The 19,506-nt window shown below is 35.0% G+C and overlaps 1 protein-coding gene across 1 annotated transcript in view; it reads right to left on the bottom strand.

The window, feature by feature from the left end:
• Positions 1-6,811: 6,811 nt before the first annotated feature.
• LOC143245781 (polycystin family receptor for egg jelly-like) overlaps positions 6,812-19,506 on the bottom strand; it is a 101,685-nt gene continuing 88,990 nt past the window's right edge. The window contains exons 25-30 of the mRNA XM_076492035.1: positions 17,540-17,904; positions 15,012-15,150; positions 13,479-13,703; positions 11,896-11,967; positions 10,096-10,371; positions 6,812-7,518 (exon numbers count right to left, since the gene is read on the bottom strand). Coding sequence (XP_076348150.1) covers positions 7,238-7,518; positions 10,096-10,371; positions 11,896-11,967; positions 13,479-13,703; positions 15,012-15,150; positions 17,540-17,904 — 1,358 coding nt within the window. The 3' untranslated portion in view covers positions 6,812-7,237. The remainder of the gene's footprint in view (positions 7,519-10,095; positions 10,372-11,895; positions 11,968-13,478; positions 13,704-15,011; positions 15,151-17,539; positions 17,905-19,506) is intronic.

Below are 19,506 nucleotides of genomic sequence, written 5' to 3'. Positions count from 1 at the left end.
AGGACTGCTATATGCGAATTCCAGAGGTGTCTGACATGATTGTTTAGTATGACTGAGCATAAAACAGTTTGCAGATATAAAAATCCGAAGCATGATTTAAAAAAAAAAAATACGTGGCCTGGCATGGCCAATCTGTTAGGGAAGTTCGACTTGCAATGTAAGAGTCTCGGGTTCGAATTCCCATCACATCAAACATGCCCTTCCTTTCAGCCGTGGAGGCATTACTACAACGTAACGATCAGTCCCATTATTCGTTGGTGATGACTAGCTGTCTTTCGCTGCTAAATTCCGGACAGATGGCACTCGTGTAGCTTTGCTTGGAATTTAAAAAAAATTGTTTTGGTTTGTTTTGAATTTCGCGCAAAGCTATACGAGGCTATCTGCGCTAGCCGTCCCTAATTTACCAGTGTAAGACTAGAGGGAAGGCAGCTAGTCATCATTACCCACCGCCAACTCTTTTACTAACAAATAGTGAGATTGACCGTCACATTATCACGTCCCCACAGTTGAAAGGGCGAGCATGTTTGGTGTGACAGGAATTCCAACCCGCGGCCCTCAGATTACGAGTCGATTGCCTTAACTACCTGGCTATGTCGGGCCCATTTAAAAGAAACCGAACTAGGAAACGCTTGAGTTCTGCACTGTCCCAAACATCGTAAGAAATGAAACGTCTTCTGTTTAGTTCTCTGTATTTTGTTTGTTGTTTATACGTACATGACTCACTAAACAAACGCTAGATATGAACCAGAATAAACATACTGTCTTCCATGTCAGTAAAAATAGCTTACTCACTGCGTGTCCAAGCAACCGCAGTTAACCTCATGCTCTGCGATCTTAAATCCTAGTGAAATATTTTCCTTTGTTTAAATGCTGCTTGCCAGTTGGATTTTTTATGATCGAATAGTTTGTGTTACACAACTTTCATGAATAATTCTGTGTAACACCACACACACAAATACACTCTTTAATACTATTTGAAGGACTAATCTGACAGGCATAGCTGTATGCCTGTAGACTTACAATGCTAGAAATTAGGTTTCGATACCCATGTTGGACAGATATTCCATTGATAAGCTTTGTTCTTAACTTCAAAGAATCAGCAACCGCCCCCGCTAGTACAGCGGTAAGTCTCTGGATTTGCAACGTTAAAATCAGGGGTTCGATTCCCCTCGGTGGGGTCAGCAGATAGTCCTATGTGGGTTTGCTATAAAAAAAAATCAGAAACTGAATAGAAACCACATAAAAGCAGTTTAATTTCAAATTCTCATTAAAACCTCGTATAAATCAAATGAGAAATAAATTACGAGCATATTCGACCGCAGTGATTGTGATTACGAACTCCTGTAACATGTTAAATAAATGTTTTATTGATGGTTATCCAAGAAGTTCCTTATGTATTAGAAAGTGTTTTTCGAGACATCCTCTGACCGGATGATACGTGTAGTGCAGAAGTTCTGGAAGATGAATTCGTTTGCCACAATTGGACGGATTCAAATAAAATAAGTCTTGAGTAGAAGGAAATATTGAACAAAATATTTCAACTGTTCAATTTGATGCAAGAATGAAAAACGTCTCAATTTTCATTTACTTTCTCTGCTGTTTAACACGACATTTGCTAAACATTTTGGACGGAAAACAATATTTAATTTTAAGTTAGGTAAATTACTATAACGTTTAAGTTAAGCTTTTAGTAATACATCTGTAAAATTACTTCTGCCCAAGTTTCTATTCAGGCTTTTTTTAAAAAAAGAAATTGAAAATATTATCATATTGGAGGATGACAAATCTATCGGTAAAAATCATGTTCGAATGACGGTGCTGACGCCATCTTCCGTCAGTAATATCGTTCTCAATAAAACAAAAATAAACTTTGACATTTTCTTAAGACTAATTAATACGTCAGATCGTAAATCGATCCAGCATCAAGAGAGTCATGTAAAGGAATATCTTCAACAAATAATGTAACGTGAAAGTATTTCTAATTAAAAAAAGTCTTATAGTGGTTATTTTTATAAAACTTTTATATATGGACATATTTTAAGTAAAGGTCTGATAGATTAATTTACTCTAATCTTACCTAAAATAATTTCAACTTCAAGGTAGGATGGTAGTGATACTGATGAGTAATAACATCGAATCGAGTATACGCGTATCCCACTCGCTCACAAAAATATAGCTAATAAAATGGAAACAAAAGTCTCATAGATTCATTTGATGTAATCCTGCCGCAGCTATTGAGGAATCCATCTTGTTCTAAGTCAATGTCATGACGTATATTAATTAATGGCCACCAGAAATGATTTTTTGCTGTATATAACTGAAACGTGGGTTGGTGGGCCCCTACTATTAAAACATGGGTTTTGATTGTTTGTTTGTTTGTTTTGGAATTTCGCACAAAACTACTCGAGGGCTATCTGTACTAGCCGTCCCTAATTTAGCAGTGTAAGACTAGAGGGAAGGAAGCTAGTCATCACCACCTACCACCAACTCTTGGGCTACTCTTTTACCTACGAATAGTGGGATTGACCGTCACATTATAACATTCCCACGGCTGAAAGGACGAGCATGCTTGATGTGACAGGGATTCGATCCCGCGACCCTCAGATTACGAGTCGCACGCCTTAACACGCTTGGCCATGCCGGGCCTGTGGGTTTTGAAAACACAAGTTGTGTTATTTTGTTGAGTTGTAAAAAGAAAAAAAAATGATACTTAAAATCACGTGCTAAGTGCTAAGCCTACTTTGAGCACAGTGTAAGAAATAGCTGTAGCCTCGTCAAATCGATAATTTTGAGTTTTAGTCAAAAACAAGAATTTAATTTAAAAAATAAATAGAGCAATGAATTTATCCTGTCAGTTTTTAAAAAATAAGCCCGTTTTGTAAACGTTTACAAAATCTTTCCGGGTTCAATAGGTTAGACATCTCATATTTACTAAGAATCTGTATTATTCAATATTCAAAGCAAATATTATTATCGTGACCAGTTGTGTTGGTAAAGAAAAATATTTGTAGGTGTCGCTTTTCAGTTACAAGTATTAGAAGATGCGTTATAACGAAGCAGGAGACATAAAGGTGAAGTAAACTTATTCCAGGTAATATTTATTAATAAATATTCGTCTACATAATCCGTTGATTTGTTATTACATATATTTGAAGTATTTTTAACTCTGAGTTTTATTTCAATTATGTAAAACTTTAATTTGCGAAGATACTGAAAGTGTAGTTAAAGTAAAAAAATAACATTTTCACCTTCTGTAAAAACAAACCTTTTCCCAATACATAGACCTTAGCAATAATGTTACACTCCCGTGAAGGGAAGTATTTTTCCTACACCCAGGCCACAACAATGTTAAACTCTCGAGTTCAACCAGCACGTTGGCCACGTGACAATATTAAACAATATTCCAGACAAGTCATTTTCCAACAAACTGGTCACGACAACAATATTAAACTTATTACTATATACTATGGGATATTATGCAAAATTTATGTTTTTTGGTTTTGTTTTTATGAATAACGAATAGAAGTACATCTATTACGTTCATGGTAAATATTGCTACGTATGATTGATCTACAGAAATCTTCAGTGAAAACAAAGAAAATATGAAACTTTTATATATGCTGTGGTATACTGTTTTATTTGGAACCATTTAAACATATGACTGAAAAAACTGTATTACGTATTTAAGAAATTTGGCACAAAGAATATTTAGGATGGTTTAATAATAACTGATTAAACAATATTTGACCTTTCAAGTCACTTATATGACTGAGGCCTAGCTTGCAACCAATTGTTTATATCTGTTGTACGCTGTTAAATGTTTTAAATTAAAAACACTAGAGTGTGTCCTCTGGGTCGGGATATAGATCCTTTTGTTGGGATCTGGGAGGGTCCCCTTCTTCCCTCCAGCAAAGTATACCATCGTGTCTGTTAAATGCTAAGAGTATTATATGTGAGGGTTTTGCGTCATTTACAGACTTTAGTTACTACAACCCCCTCTCAAAGCCATGCTCACTCACATAGTACGTGTAGCATTTTTTATGTTAGCACATACATTTATTTGTTTAGTGTCTTTGGGTTGTTGTGTTTGTATGGGAGTGTATAGTGTTTGATTTTGAGCAACACGTTCGTTGATAGCACTGAAATGATACTGGCACATGTGTGTTTTGAATGTATTCTGTAGGTTGGTAGCTTTGGCTTTCTGTGAATTGTACATGTTGTAATGCTGTGTTGATATAATTTGTTAGTGTGTGACGTGTTCTGATTTTTGTGGCTCTTTCCAGAATATTTAGGATCACTTTAATAACTTACTTGTCTGCAGAAATGGTCCCACCTGTCACTAGAAAAACTTGGTTTGGTTTATTTCGAATATCGTGCAAAACCATTCTAGGGCTCTCTGCTAGGGTTGTCCATAATTTAGATGTAATGGACTAGAATGAAAGGCAGCGAGTCAACACCACCCACCGTCAAATCTTGGGCGACTTTTTTACAAACAAAAAGTGGATTGACCGTCATATTACAATGCCCCCACGTCTAAAAGGGAACATTTTCGGTGGAAGGGATTCGAACCCGCGACCTGCAGAGTGCGATCCAAATGTCCCAGCTACCCAATTTTTAAAAAGGAAGTGGTTCTTTTCCACTTATTTCAGCTTGATTGGAACGGGTTTAAAAGTTTTTATCGGTGATATTATTTTTGATTGAATACTTAACACAGCAATATCCTTCACAAAATTAATTGTTGACACTTGTTCTATAACTTAGTTTACAACAGCACAACAATTGTACCATAGTTTTAATCATGTACAAAGAAGAGTCTGCTACGCGCAGAATCGTTGAATTCGCGTGCAAATGGATGGATTTATTACGTGCAGTATTGGGAGATTCTTTGATCTTAGCACATAACGATGGATTGTGCACAAAGAAGATGGATCTACAGACAGACAGACACAAAAATCGCATACCTGAAGTGACTTGTTGATGTACACCAAGGTTTTGATGATAAAATTTTTTTAAATGTTTTCATTACCTAAAGGCCTACAAATTCGTCAATTTAAAAATATTATTCGGTTTCTCAGTGACACGACGGTATGTCTTTGGACTGACAACGGTAGAAACTGCGTTTCGATACCCGTAGTGGGTAGAGCACAGATGAACTATTATATGCTTAACAAAAAACTTTGGTTCGAATCCAGGTTGTACCAAACATGTTCGCCCTTCCAACCATGGGGACGTTATAAAGTTACTGTCAATCCCACTATTCGTTGGTAAAGGAGTAACCCAAGAGTTGGCGGTAGGTGATGATGGCTAGCTACCTTCCCTCTAGTCTTACACTGCTAAATTAGGGACGGCTAGTGCAGATAGCCCTCGTGTAGCTTTGCGCGAAATTCAAAACAAACTAAACAATAAACTTTATTTTTTGTGTTTTTATATATTATTAAACCGTGTGTCATTTAGAATGTCAATTACATTTCGGTAAATAAGAGGAAAGAAACATTGGACAATCTGTTACGTCTACCGAAGGGAATCGTACCCCCTAATTTTAGCGTTGTAAGTCTGTAGCTTATCGTTATTCCACTAGAGGGCACGTAAGATGAGGAAGGTGAACGTTTGTGTCCATGGCTGTTAAAGATTTAAGTGGTGTTTCAAATGGCGTGGTTTATGTTTGTGTGCTTTTCTTATAAGAAAGCCATATCGGTCTATCTGCTGTGTCTACCGAGGGGAATCGAATCCCTTGATTTTCGCGTTGTAAATCCTTAGACTTATCGCTGTCCCAGTGGAGGACACTATTTCAAATGGATGCTACGACGTTTGTTTTGCTTGGGCGTTATAAAGTTACGGTTAATCCCACTATTCGTTGGCAAAAGAGTAGGCCAAAGAGTTGGCAGTGAGTGGTGATGACTAGCTATTTTCCCTCTAATCTTACACTGATAAATTAGGAACGGCTTACGCAGATAGCCCCTGTGTTGCTTTGCGCGAAATTCAAAACAAACCAAGAATATAAACAAGTTTTGCTCGTTATGTGAAGTGGCGCTTTCTAGCTAGGCATTCTCGTGGACGTTTTATCTTAATGTTTGTACCTCGGTTGGTTAGCGGAAGTTAACTGAGTTATAACGCTAACCTTGATTCGATCGCAGATGGTCCATTGTGTATTTTTGTGCTAAAGCAACATAAATGATAAACATCTAGATGTCTTCATTCGCTTCCTTATCTCGTTGTAACAGTTGGATCCGCTATTAAAATATTAAATAAAATTTTGAAATGAGGTCATCCATTTTGAAGTAAAAATATACCGTATTTCTGTTTTACGTAACCTATTGGGTGTTTCCTATGTGAATTATGGACAATTAAAATACTGTTGTATTATATTTCAAAAAAGGGAATAATGTATGGGCAGCGATAGAAATGAAATAATATAGATAAAAGATGAATTTGTTTGTTATAGATTTGCGGTAAATTTCTAAAACAAACAAATTCGTGAGTCCGTGGATGCGTTCTAAACGTAATGGGATGAGAACCTGGAACCCATGGGTAAATTAACCACTAGAAGTGGGGAACATTTACATAGAACGCAATAAATTCCGGTGAAAAAAATGAACAAACTGCGTTTATAATTTTAATATGTACAACGCACATATTAGAATGTTTTAACAAAGAAACTATAACGTGTTTCTGTTAAAAAGGCGTGCAGTTTATTTATATTTCTTTAAAAAAAAGTCATTTGATTTGGCTTTTTTTCATTCATGATGAAGACGAACTATTTGTTTTATCGGAGGTTTAAAATAATAGAATGAGACTTTTTTTCGATGCTTCGGTTTTATTAAACTAACAACTATATCGAAGTACAGCAGTATACTATATAAAGAACAACAACTAATTTTATATAAAGTAAACAGTCAAGACTTTGAATTAAATACAAACATGTTGTGTCTTTAGATAAATATATTTTGTTTTTATCTCTGTGTGTGTGACGATTTGATATACGTTTCATCTCTCGTTTCGCCTTCTTCCTCATTTTACTGTTGTAGGATGTTAATATCCTTCCAATTACTTCAATTAATCTCCTTTGTATATGTTACTAAACTACGTTTTAAATACAAACTTATATAATATAAATTAACTTTTATAGTTATCACAGATATTCAATATGCGGAGCCAAATCCACTCGTCATGAAATCCAAAGACTAATTAAATTTAGATTATACAACAACAGTTTTAGTGCTAACGTAAATGAACCAAATTAATAATCAGTAACAGCCCCTGGTAGTGTGTCTTCTGTGTCAGACTCGTGGGAATCCTCTATGAAGAGTTGCCGAATTTCTTGAGAAGACACCATTCCCAGCCTCGTAAGTACCACCATTGTGGCCATGTCTTCTTGGGATTCCGCACTAACCTCATCCAAGACATGATTTATCCAGTCGTTTATCATATCAAGGCGTTGATCCAAAGCATCTAAACGGCAGTTTATGGAATCCATGTCAGAGCTGATTGCGTCACAGAACACAAGAGCCTCAGTGGTTCCTGGAGAAAATTAAAAAGTCTTCCTTTATAATAGTGGGTAAGTAAACAGTACGATATAAAATAAGCTAAAATTTAAATTCACAGCAATAGAACAATAGTAAGTAAGTAAACAGTACGGTGTAAAATAAGCTAAAATTTAAATTCACAGCAATAGAACAATAGTGGGTAAGTAAACAGTACGGTGTAAAATAAGCTAAACTTTAAATTCACAGCAATAGAACAATAGTGAGTAAGTAAACAGTACGGTGTAAAATAATCTGAAATTTAAATTCACAGCAATAGAACAATAGTGGGTAAGTAAACAGTACGGTGTAAAATAATCTGAAATTTAAATTCACAGCAATAGAACAATAGTGGGTAAGTAAACAGTACGGTGTAAAATAATCTAAAATTTAAATTCACAGCAATAGAACAATAGTGAGTAAGTAAACAGTACGGTGTAAAATAAGCTAAAATTTAAATTCACAGCAGTAGAACAATAGTGAGTAAGTAAACAGTACGGTGTAAAATAATATGAAATTTAAATTCACAGCAGTAGAACAATAGTGGGTAAGTAAACAGTACGGTGTAAAATAAGCTAAAATTGAAATTCACAGCAATAGAACAATAGTGGGTAAGTAAACAGTACGGTGTAAAATAATCTGAAATTTAAATTCACAGCAATAGAACAATAGTGGGTAAGTAAACAGTACGGTGTAAAATAATCTAAAATTTAAAGTCAGAACAACGGAACAATACTAAGTTTATACGAAAACCTTGAATGAATGATTAAATTTGGTAGTAAGGCTTGTAGAAGATGTCGAGTATTTATTAGGTATTTGTAGTTATGAGCGAGTTCAGTCGTAAACCACAACAAAAGTGAGCAAAGAATGCTGAATCTAAGTGCACAGATTTGGAAAGAAGAAAACACGTGAAGTGTTAAAACTAACTAGTACCCACTTAAACTTGCTGTCGTTACGTTATTGTGTATTTAAACTGTATTTTATATCTTCCATTGATTTACAAATTGCCTAGCGCAAATATCCCTCATGTAGCTATGCGCGAAATTCAAAAACAAATTTACAAATCGCATATCACCAGGGGGGCGTATAAATATAATTTTATTATTAGCACAATCCTTTAAACAACTTGACCTTAAAGTTAAAAAAATATTACAAACAGATTAGTGGAGGAAAAATATTTTGTGTTTCAGAAGACACTGTCATCAGGACAATTAAAGTTTTTTGTTTGTTTGTTTTGAATTTCGCGCAAAGCTACACGAGGACTATCTGCGCTAGCCGTCCCTAATTTAGCAGTGTAAGACTGGAGGGAAGGCAGCTAATCATTACCACCTACTGCCAACTCTTTGGCTAATCTTTTACCAACGAATAGTGGCATTAACTGTCACATTATAACGCCCCCGCAGCGAGCATGTTTTGTGCGACCGGGATTTGAACCCGCGATCCTCAGTTTAGGAGTCGAACGCCTTAACCCACCTGGCCATGTCGGGCCGACAATTAAAATAAAACATTAATCAAGTTTACATGTCAGGGCAGTATGGTTATTTCGTTTTATTACTGTTGTGTATTGATACGGTAAAAATACAGATCAAATACGTCTTTTTTATAAAGATAATTTCTTCAATATTTCAGTAGAAATGAGTTATGTATTTAGTCTTAGTCTCTGCTGGATTCTAACAACAAATATGAATTCATAACTCTATAGAAAGATATTAATGGAAGGTGATTCATTAAGTAAGCACTGAAGCCATATATATTTTACTCTCTCTGACAAAAGTCTGTAAGTTGCTTGTATTGAATTTCGCGCCATCTATCTGTATGTTTTATCATACAGTTTCTTTGTTTGTTTCACAGGTAGGCCAAATTGGGCTACCTGTTCTGTCCATTGCGAGGAATCGAACCCCATATTTTACCGTTATAATTCCATAAACTTGGCACTGCCCTACCGGAAACAAAACGTTTGTGAAGCAGTAAAAACATGTAACAAATAAACAACAGAACGTGGACTGTGTGCCAAAAACTCGAGGTACACAGTAGGACAAAATAATTATGTGTAGGTTATAAATTTTCTTAGAGTACGTTAAATGTTGGGAACTACAGTATGACAATGTATACTAAAACAAAAGGACTAAATTACAGTCTTTCTGTTTCAACTTTTTCTATAACCTTAATTATAATTCACCTTCTATAACTTATATTTATTTATTCTCTTCCATGTGTGAATCTTCCGATTAGACATCTCTCTCACTAACTACAGTTAACACCTCAACACGTATAGTCAACACACCGAAGTTGGAAGAGCAACTACATCTGATGAGGGCAGGTTAACACCTATTCATAATCTTAAGCCTAACATACACTGCATATGTACGTGTTTTATCGCGTACATTTTAGAAATTACTCGATTTTGAAGCCTATAACTACCATATTTCCTAGGGCGGGAACAGTGGTGCATTCTCTGATCACTACAGGATTATTTATAACAGGACTGTGGTACAGTTAACGCCCTCGGGTAAGTTTGCTTGTTTCACTTGTGCAGTGTTGTTGTTTTTAACTCGAACACGTCTCTTGTTCTCACCTTCGTCATCGTTGTCTTCTTCATCGTCTACAGAGCTTTTAAAAAAGCTAGAAAAGTCTACGCCGAGCAGATCCTGCAGCTGTTTTAGTAGAAACTCCATGATTTCATATTCGTTCTGTTTTTCTTTTGTTGCTTCCTTCACAGCGCTGAAACTTCCGTTAACGATGGAGATAAACATGTTTAGCAAGATGAACGTAACAATCAAAACGTACGCCAGGTAGAAGCACAGTCCATAGTAGCCGTGAGTCATGAACATCGTCTCGAAGTCGATATCTCCTATTAACGTGAGCAACAATGATGTTATTAGTTTTTTGTTTTTGAATTTCGCGCAAAGCTGCACGAGGGCTATCTGCGTTAGCCGTCCCTAATTTAGCAGTGTAAGACTAGAGGGACGGCAGCTAGTCATCACCACCCACCGCCAACTCTTGGGCTACCCTTTTAACAACGAATAGTGGGATTGACTGTAACATTACAACGCCCCCACGGCTGAAAGGGCGAGCATGTTTGGTGCGACCGGGATGCGAACCTGCGACCCTCAGGTTACGAGTCGCACGCCTTAACCACCTGTCCATGCCGGGGCCTTATCAGTAAAGTATCTCGACAGTGGTCGATGTCTGTTACTGGGTGACATTGGAAGGAATAACACCTTCCTGGTAAAACTTTAAAGTCCTCAAACTTTATGACTTAACATTGTTTGATTGCTATTTTACAATATTTATCATTAGTATAGTAAATGGCACTATGATATTGTTGAAACTTAACACACATATGCTATGTTATAAGTATTTTATTATAAAATAATTGTCATTACGTTGGTATTTGCGATTATTTAGAAAACAAGTTTTTTTTTTTTCTTTTGACAAACAAACAAATTTTACTTCTGGAGCTTAACAAACTTTTTCGGTTGACCAATCAAATATCTGGTTCTGTGTCTTTAAGGAATTTGAAAATAACAATAGTATTATAAATAGGCTTACCAAAATAACTATAGTATTATAAATAGGCTTACCAAAATAACTATAGTATTATAAATAGATTTACCAAAATAACTATAGTATTATAAATAGGCTTACCAAAATAACTATAGTATTATAAATAGATTTACCAAAATAACTATAGTATTATAAATAGGCTTACCAAAATAACTATAGTATTATAAATAGGCTTACCAAAATAACTACAGTATTATAAATAGGCTTACCAAAATAACAATAGTATTATAAATAGGCTTACCAAAATAACTATAGTATTATAAATAGGCTTACCAAAATAACTACAGTATTATAAATAGGCTTACCAAAATAACAATAGTATTATAAATAGGCTTACCAAAATAACTATAGTATTATAAATAGATTTACCAAAATAACTATAGTATTATAAATAGGCTTACCAAAATAACAATAGTATTATAAATAGGCTTACCAAAATAACTACAGTATTATAAATAGGCTTACCAAAATAACAATAGTATTATAAATAGGCTTACCAAAATAACTATAGTATTATAAATAGGCTTACCAAAATAACAATAGTATTATAAATAGGCTAACAATAGTATTATAAATAGGCTTACCAAAATAACTATAGTATTATAAATAGGCTTACCAAAATAACAATAGTATTATAAATAGGCTTACCAAAATAACAATAGTATTATAAATAGGCTTACCAAAATAACTATAGTATTATAAATAGGCTTACCAAAATAACAATAGTATTATAAATAGGCTTACCAAAATAACAATAATATTATAAATTGGCTTACCAAAATAACAATAGTATTATAAATAGGCTTACCTAAGAGATGCATGATCATTGATTCGGCTGTAGTAATGATTCCACTGTATTTGGACATGTCAGTTCCGTACGCTACAAACAAATAATTTTGTTAAGACAAACTTTACTGCTAATATATAAACACCAGTTGTTGCTTTTAACCCAATAAAGGAGAGATATTAAAACTATATTTATTTCTAGGCTATCAAACATTTTACACTGTAACACTCTCTAATAAATGTCGTATTCATTCCTAGGTTCATAATGTATATGTTATAAATGAGACAACCCGCATCAAAGTAATATACAAGCAGATTAATGGACGTAAATCGGATTATATTAGATATAAACTGCAGAACATTCGTGATGACGAGAAACCCACTTGAAGATTGTTCGTTTGTTTTGAATTTCGCGCAAAACTACTCGAGGGCTATCTGCGCAACTCGTCCCTAATTTTGCAGTGCAAGACTAGAGGGAAGGTAGCTATTCATTACCACCCACCGCCAACCTTTGGGCTACTCTTTTACCAATTAATAGTGAGATTGACCGTCACATTATAACGCCCCCACGGCTGAAATGGCGAGCATGTTTGGTGCGACCGGGATTCGAACCCGCGACCCTCGGGTTACGAGTCGAACGCCTTAACCCACCTGGCAATGCCGGGCCGTCTCACTTGTATAAGCGTATCTCAGGACGGCATTTAAACTGTAGAATATTTTCTAAAGTTAATTCTATATTTGAATATAGAGCTCGTGTTATAAGTTGTTTCAATTATTTTTCTAGTTATATTTTATAGACATTTGTAACGTTACTTCTAAATATCTTCTTCAAAAATAAGGACAAGAAAACGTCTATGATCTATGTTCTGTCGTTATCTTCTTGACAAATGTTTGTAATAAGAACATGAAATAACAATCGGTGTCGTGGATAAGCTCCTTGAAAATCAAACGTGTCGCGAGGCTCGTGTCGTCTATCTATATTATTTATATCACGTGTATAAAGTTATATAAACAGTTGTAACATTCCAGGATTTTGCTATTTTTATTTAAAAAACAACTATGACAAGCTATTTTGTTTTAATGATTAATTAGTCGGAGTACAAAATACAGTACATATTTTGTAACCTGTGTGTGTGTGTGTTTTCCTGTACTCTACTGCCATCTAGGAGTAAAATTAAGTATTTGGATAAACAAAAAAAAAATTACAGGAGAATTAGAAACTTCGCAGTGGTTACTTTTCTTTTAGCCAGTTTGATCAACATCTTAAAAAAAAAAGATATTTTTAAGCTCAGGTTTTATGGAGCCTAGAATGTTACATAAGTTAGCAACGTATCGTATCAAGTTTCTTGCATTACGATCACGACAGCAGTTGTTTGCTTTGGAGGAACACTGCACAATTGTCTATCTGGTATGGGTTCGCCGCGTGGATCGAACCCCGAATTTTAGATTTATAAGGCTAAATCTCGTCGCTGAACCACCGGAGGACTCGAGTAATGGAAATCAGTGTTTCGTGGAGATAATCATTGTTTTATTTTATGTGAACAAGAAATCAAATAACAAAACCCACTGAAATAGAGACGTTGGAAGAGGAAAGGACAATTTTACCGATATATGCAAACTGAGCGAACGCCATAAAGATGAGAAGGAATGTGACAGAAAAGGTCATTAGGTCCTTAGAGGAATCCTTCAGGGTCATGGCTAGCAGTCTGATACGTGTATTGAATCTCAATAGATGGAGTATTTCCAGAAGAGAGATGAACACAACGAAACTCATGACGATAACGAAAAGTTCATTCCAGGAAGTAAAGATGTGGAAGTTCAAGAATTCACCTGTAGGGGAAACAAACGGAGGAATGCGGACATTATAAAATTAGAAGTCACAACGAATTTCTCGGTGAATGAAATACCTATTTAACACCTACTTGTCTTTAAACAGTATATTATGGTTTATAGAGTAATAACACTGACTAAATTGTTTATATAATTTTGTTTAATTAATAATAATTTTGGCTCATATGTTTAGGGAGTACCGTGTTGTTTATATGATTTACTAAAACTAACTCTGACTTGATTGTTTAGACAATGCCGTCTGGTTTACTGAAACTAACTCTGGCTTGAATGTTTAGACAATACCATCTGGTTTACTGAACTTAACTCTGACTTGAATGTTTAGACAATACCGTCTTGTTTACTAAAAATAACTCTGACTTGAATGTTTAGACAATACCGTCTGGTTTACTGAAATTAACTCTGACTTGAATGTTTAGACAATACCGTCTTTTACTGTTAACTCTGACTTGAATGTTTAGACAATACCGTCTTGTTTACTCTGACTTGAATGTTTAGACAATACCGTCTGGTTTACTGAAATTAACTCTGACTTGAATATTTAGACAATACCGTCTGGTTTACTGAAATTAACTCTGACTTGAATGTTTAGACAATACCGTCTTGTTTACTGAAATTATCTCTGACTTGAATGTTTAGACAATACCATCTGGTTTACTGAAATTAACTCTGACTTGAATGTTTAGACAATACCGTCTTGTTTACTGAAATTAACTCTGACTTGAATGTTTAGACAATACCGTCTGGTTTACTGAAATTAACTCTGACTTGAATGTTTAGACAATACCGTCTGGTTTACTGAAATTAACTCTGACTTGAATGTTTAGACAATACCGTCTGGTTTACTGAAATTAACTCTGACTTGAATATTTAGACAATACCGTCTTGTTTACTGAAATTATCTCTGACTTGAATGTTTAGACAACACCGTCTGGTTTACTAAAAATAACTCTGACTTGAATGTTTAGACAATACCGTCTGGTTTACTGAAACTAACTCTGACTTGAATGATTTAAAATTTCACTAAATATTTCGCTTTCTTCGATTTCTTTTTTCTCTCGGAAGGTTCTTTAGACACATTGTGTTGGGTAAAGTCATGACGTAACGAATGGTAATAATTTTTAACTTTTTCCTCTAACAATCCGAATCTGCGACATTATAACTCACTGAACTTGTAATGTAACATTAATATTTATTAAGAATAATATTTGATCAGATTTTAATATTTAAAACTGTAACACATTGTCCACCGAAGCTAGATTAGAACACCGAGTTTTGTTTTGTTTTTACCTTTCCTTGTTTCCAAGCTGCTCAACACGACGTTCAAGTAAACATTTTGAATGGCATACATGACAATTGTTACGATACTGAGAATCAACTTAGAAAACTCCATAACGTTCCAAAATTCTTTGAAATAGGAGGTCTTCTCCTGAAATTAGAGTGATTATTGAGAAACAGGTACTGATATGTATAATGCAACTTAAGCCAAATCACAGAGTAATATTAAGTTATTTGCACACGTCTTTTGTATTAACGTAAAAGCTGCTTATGTTTTGGATCGTTGTTTTCTGACGTTTACCTTCTGACCAGAGGAGAAGGAGCCAATCAGCAGCTTCCTACCATCCAAATTAGGAGACTGAGTGACAATCTTCTAACGCACTCAATAGCTAGTATTATAATTTTCTACAAAAATAAATCGCATTGATAACACAGTTTCTCAATAAATAGCCTAGTAATTATAATATTATTAACATGAAGTATTAGCTGCACGTTGAATTCTATTTAAAAAATAAACGTTTTTGTCTAAGAACCTAAAGAGTAAGTTGTGCTTTGATTCCTTGAACTTAGGATTGGTTTGGTTTTTGAATTTCGCGCAAAGCTACACGTGGACTATCTGCGCTTGGTGTCCCTAATTTTGCATTGTAAGACTAGAGGGAAGGCAGCTAGTCATCACCACCCGCCAACTCTTGGGCTTCTCTTCTATCAACGAATAGTGGGTTTGACCGTAACTTATAACGTCCTAACGGCTGAAGGGGCGAGCATGTTTGGTGTCACGAGGATTCAAACCCGCGACCCTCAGATTACGAGTCGAGCGCCCTAACCACCTGGCCATACAGGGTCTGATAGGTTTGAACTTCTAAAGTTGTACTTGGTTACAGGTACAAAACATTCTACCACAGAGTTCAATTTAAGTCACTGCCTTACGTTTCTATTGTTTTATTTTATTATTCTGTTTTACTGGATACCATGTTGAATTTTGCCCAAAATTACTACGTTAGCTAGCTCTAATTTCGAAGTTATTGGTTAGAGAAAAGTAACTGGTCAATATCACCCGCCGCCAATTCGTGTGTTATTCTAATCAAATAGTAAAATTTAACCGTTGCTGTTATAATGCATTTACAGCCTAAAAGCCCGGATTGCGGACTTTCAAATTTTGTTTTCGTGTCAGCAAATCCCAAACCAGGATATCAGGCTTGGTTCAGTTCGACTCCATCTGACGATTCTTTCTGAAAATGGGGCCCTCTAATGGGTGAGCTATAAGCATCTAGAGTAATGACGTAATGACGGTACAAATGGGACTTCGATTTCCCTTGTGGACGCAGCACAAATAGTCCATTGTTACGTTTCGGACCCCTTGTGTATATATATACACTGCTGGCCAAAATCTTAAGGCCAATGAACATAAAGAAAAATATGCATTTTGTGTTGCTAGACTCAACCACTTATTTGAGTAGAGCTTCGAAAGATGAAAATAAGAAAAGGGGAAAAAAACCTTTTTTAGCATTTAATAGGGAAGCTGTGAACACTATGAAATTAGCCTAAATAATAACTGGTCAAAGTTTATGATAGTATCAGTTAATGTATTCTCCTTTTTATGTCGTTTCAATTCGAATATTGAGACAGAATATATATAGGTGTAAAGTATAATTAAACACATAATTAAATGTCCACTTCTCATTGGCTCAGCAGTTCTTGTGACGTTAAAAAAACAACCAACATGATTTCATTGCACCGCGTTGGCATAGCTAAGATTGTTTGTTTGTTTTGAAATTTCGCGTAAAGCTACACGAGGACTATCTGCGCTAGCTGTCCCTAATTTAGCAGTGTAAGACTAGAGGGAAGGCAGCTAGTTATCACCCACCACCGCCAGCTCTTGGACTACTCTTTTACCAACGAATACTGGAATTGACCGTCACATTATAACGCTTCCAAGGCTAAAAAGGTGAGCGTATTTGGTTTGGCGGGGATTCGAACGCGCAACCCTCAGGTTACGAGTCGAACGACTTAACCCACCTGGCCATGCCGAGCCGCACAGCATGGTTTAGTTTCGCGCTTAAACATGAAACGTTTTTTTTAAAACGAATTAAGCGATAGGTACATAGGCTTATAAAGCTAAAAACAGGTTTCGATACCCTCTGTAAGCACAGCTAGCCATTTATGTAGATTTGTGCCAAACAACAAGGCAGACGAATGGTAACATAAGTTAACAATGTTAGCGACACCTTTATCAGTCTAAAGTAATAACTTGTAACACGAAAGTTAAAGTTTTATTTTTAAAACCAAATACCACTCTTCATGGTAGAAACCATAACAGTTTTGTTCTATTTTTCAATTGTATCCACCTAATGATGTTAGGAAAAATCTAGCGAAACGTAGCGTTTCTTTAAAACTAAAAACACATTACTTATGTTATCGATACATATGACTGTTTTATTAGCGCCATCTGTTGAACATATATATAAATATGTCGAGTTTTAACTCGCCATCTACAGAACAAAATAAGTACTAATATATAAAACGTAAATATATATTCCTACCTTTTTGAGTTTTTTAGTTTCAGTAATGAAGAAATAAATCAAACACACGAAAATGGCAAACTGGCAAACTACAGACACAATGGCCTGTGGACCAACGTAAGAGTAGAGCTGACACGTGTGGTAGTGAACACTTGGCACCACAACCGCCGTGTGAGAGAATTCCAGTAGCATGGACACTCGACTAAACAAATTAACATTGGCATTGTAGACAGTAAAATCTATAAAAATAGCACGGGTCAGCTTGTCAATCCAGTTATTCTCGTTCAGGTCCTGGAGCATGCGCTTTATCCTAGAGAGTGGGCCAGTCAGATCTGCAACGTAGCCTCCGGCATTATAAGTCTCTATGGTACCAACGTGAGGAAGACCTTGGTAAGAATACAAAATGCAGTGCTTATAAGTTTACCATGATACGTTTAGTGGAACAACATAGTAGATATACAAGAAAAAAAATAAGAAAAGAAAGCACTATATTACTGTGTTAGCGTTAACGATAATTATGATAACACAATATTTAGGGACAACAAGAAACCCTAGGTCCATCTTGGCTGCTCCATCCTGTAAATCTAAATAAAACCATTAAATAAATAACAAAACCCAGCCCTTGTCATTTATATACCTATCAAGAATTCTTTTAAACTCACTTATATTTACTGCCTCCACAACGTCTGAAGGTTAACCCATTTCAATAGACCAACCAATCTGTTTGAAAAATAAATGTTTTAGCTGAAGACGAATTTTACCTTGTCAAAATCCATATTTGTGTCCACTAGTTCTCGCTGTTAAGCATTATCAATTCCTTTTACAATCTTAAACACTTCAACCAGATCACTTCTAACTTTTCTTTATTCAAGAGAAAACCAGTTTAAGAATTCTAATCTCTCCCCATATAATAAGCCCTCCATACCAGGTATTATTTTAGTAACATTGTTCGAACTTTTTTCAACAACTCAATGTCTTTCCTAAGGTAAGAATCCCAAAACTGAATAAAATAACCTAAATATGGCCTACACGTGACATGTACAGTGAAATTATAACCTCTTTAGAGTTGTATTTAATATTTCTTTTGATACAACCTAAAATTTTATATGCCCTGTCACTAGCAATAACATACTGTTTAGATGGCTTAACTAACTGATTATCTATTACACCAAGAATAACATACTGCTTAGATGACTTAACTAACTGATTATCTATTACACCAAGAATAACATACTGCTTAGATGACTTAACTAACTGATTATCTATTACACCAATGATAACATACTGCTTAGATGACTTAACTAACTGATTATCTATTACACCAAGAATAACATACTGCTTAGATGACTTAACTAACTGATTATCTATTACACCAAGAATAACATACTGCTTAGATGACTTAACTAACTGATTATCTATTACACCAATGATAACATACTGCTTAGATGACTTAACTAACTGATTATCTATTACACCAAGAATAACATACTGCTTAGATGACTTAACTAACTGATTATCTATTACACCAAGAATAACATACTGCTTAGATGACTTAACTAACTGATTATCTATTACACCAAGAATAACATACTGCTTAGATGACAACTAACTGATTATCTATTACACCAATGATAACATACTGCTTAGATGACAACTAACTGATTATCTATTACACCAAGAATAACATACTGCTTAGATGACTTAACTAACTGATTATCTATTACACCAAGAATAACATACTGCTTAGATGACTTAACTAACTGATTATCTACTACACCAATGATAACATACTGCTTAGATGACTTAACTAACTGATTATCTATTACACCAAGAATAACATACTGTTTAGATGACTTAACTAACTGATTATCTATTACACCAATGATAACATACTGCTTAGATGACTTAACTAACTGATTATCTACTACACCAAGAATAACATACTGCTTAGATGACTTAACTAACTGATTATCTATTACACCAATGAT

The sequence above is a fragment of the Tachypleus tridentatus genome, chromosome 3 (assembly GCF_004210375.1).
Source record: "Tachypleus tridentatus isolate NWPU-2018 chromosome 3, ASM421037v1, whole genome shotgun sequence".
NCBI lineage: Eukaryota > Metazoa > Arthropoda > Merostomata > Xiphosura > Limulidae > Tachypleus > Tachypleus tridentatus.
The sequence above is the reverse complement of the archived record's forward strand: the minus strand, read 5'-3'. Positions and strand labels throughout refer to the sequence as shown.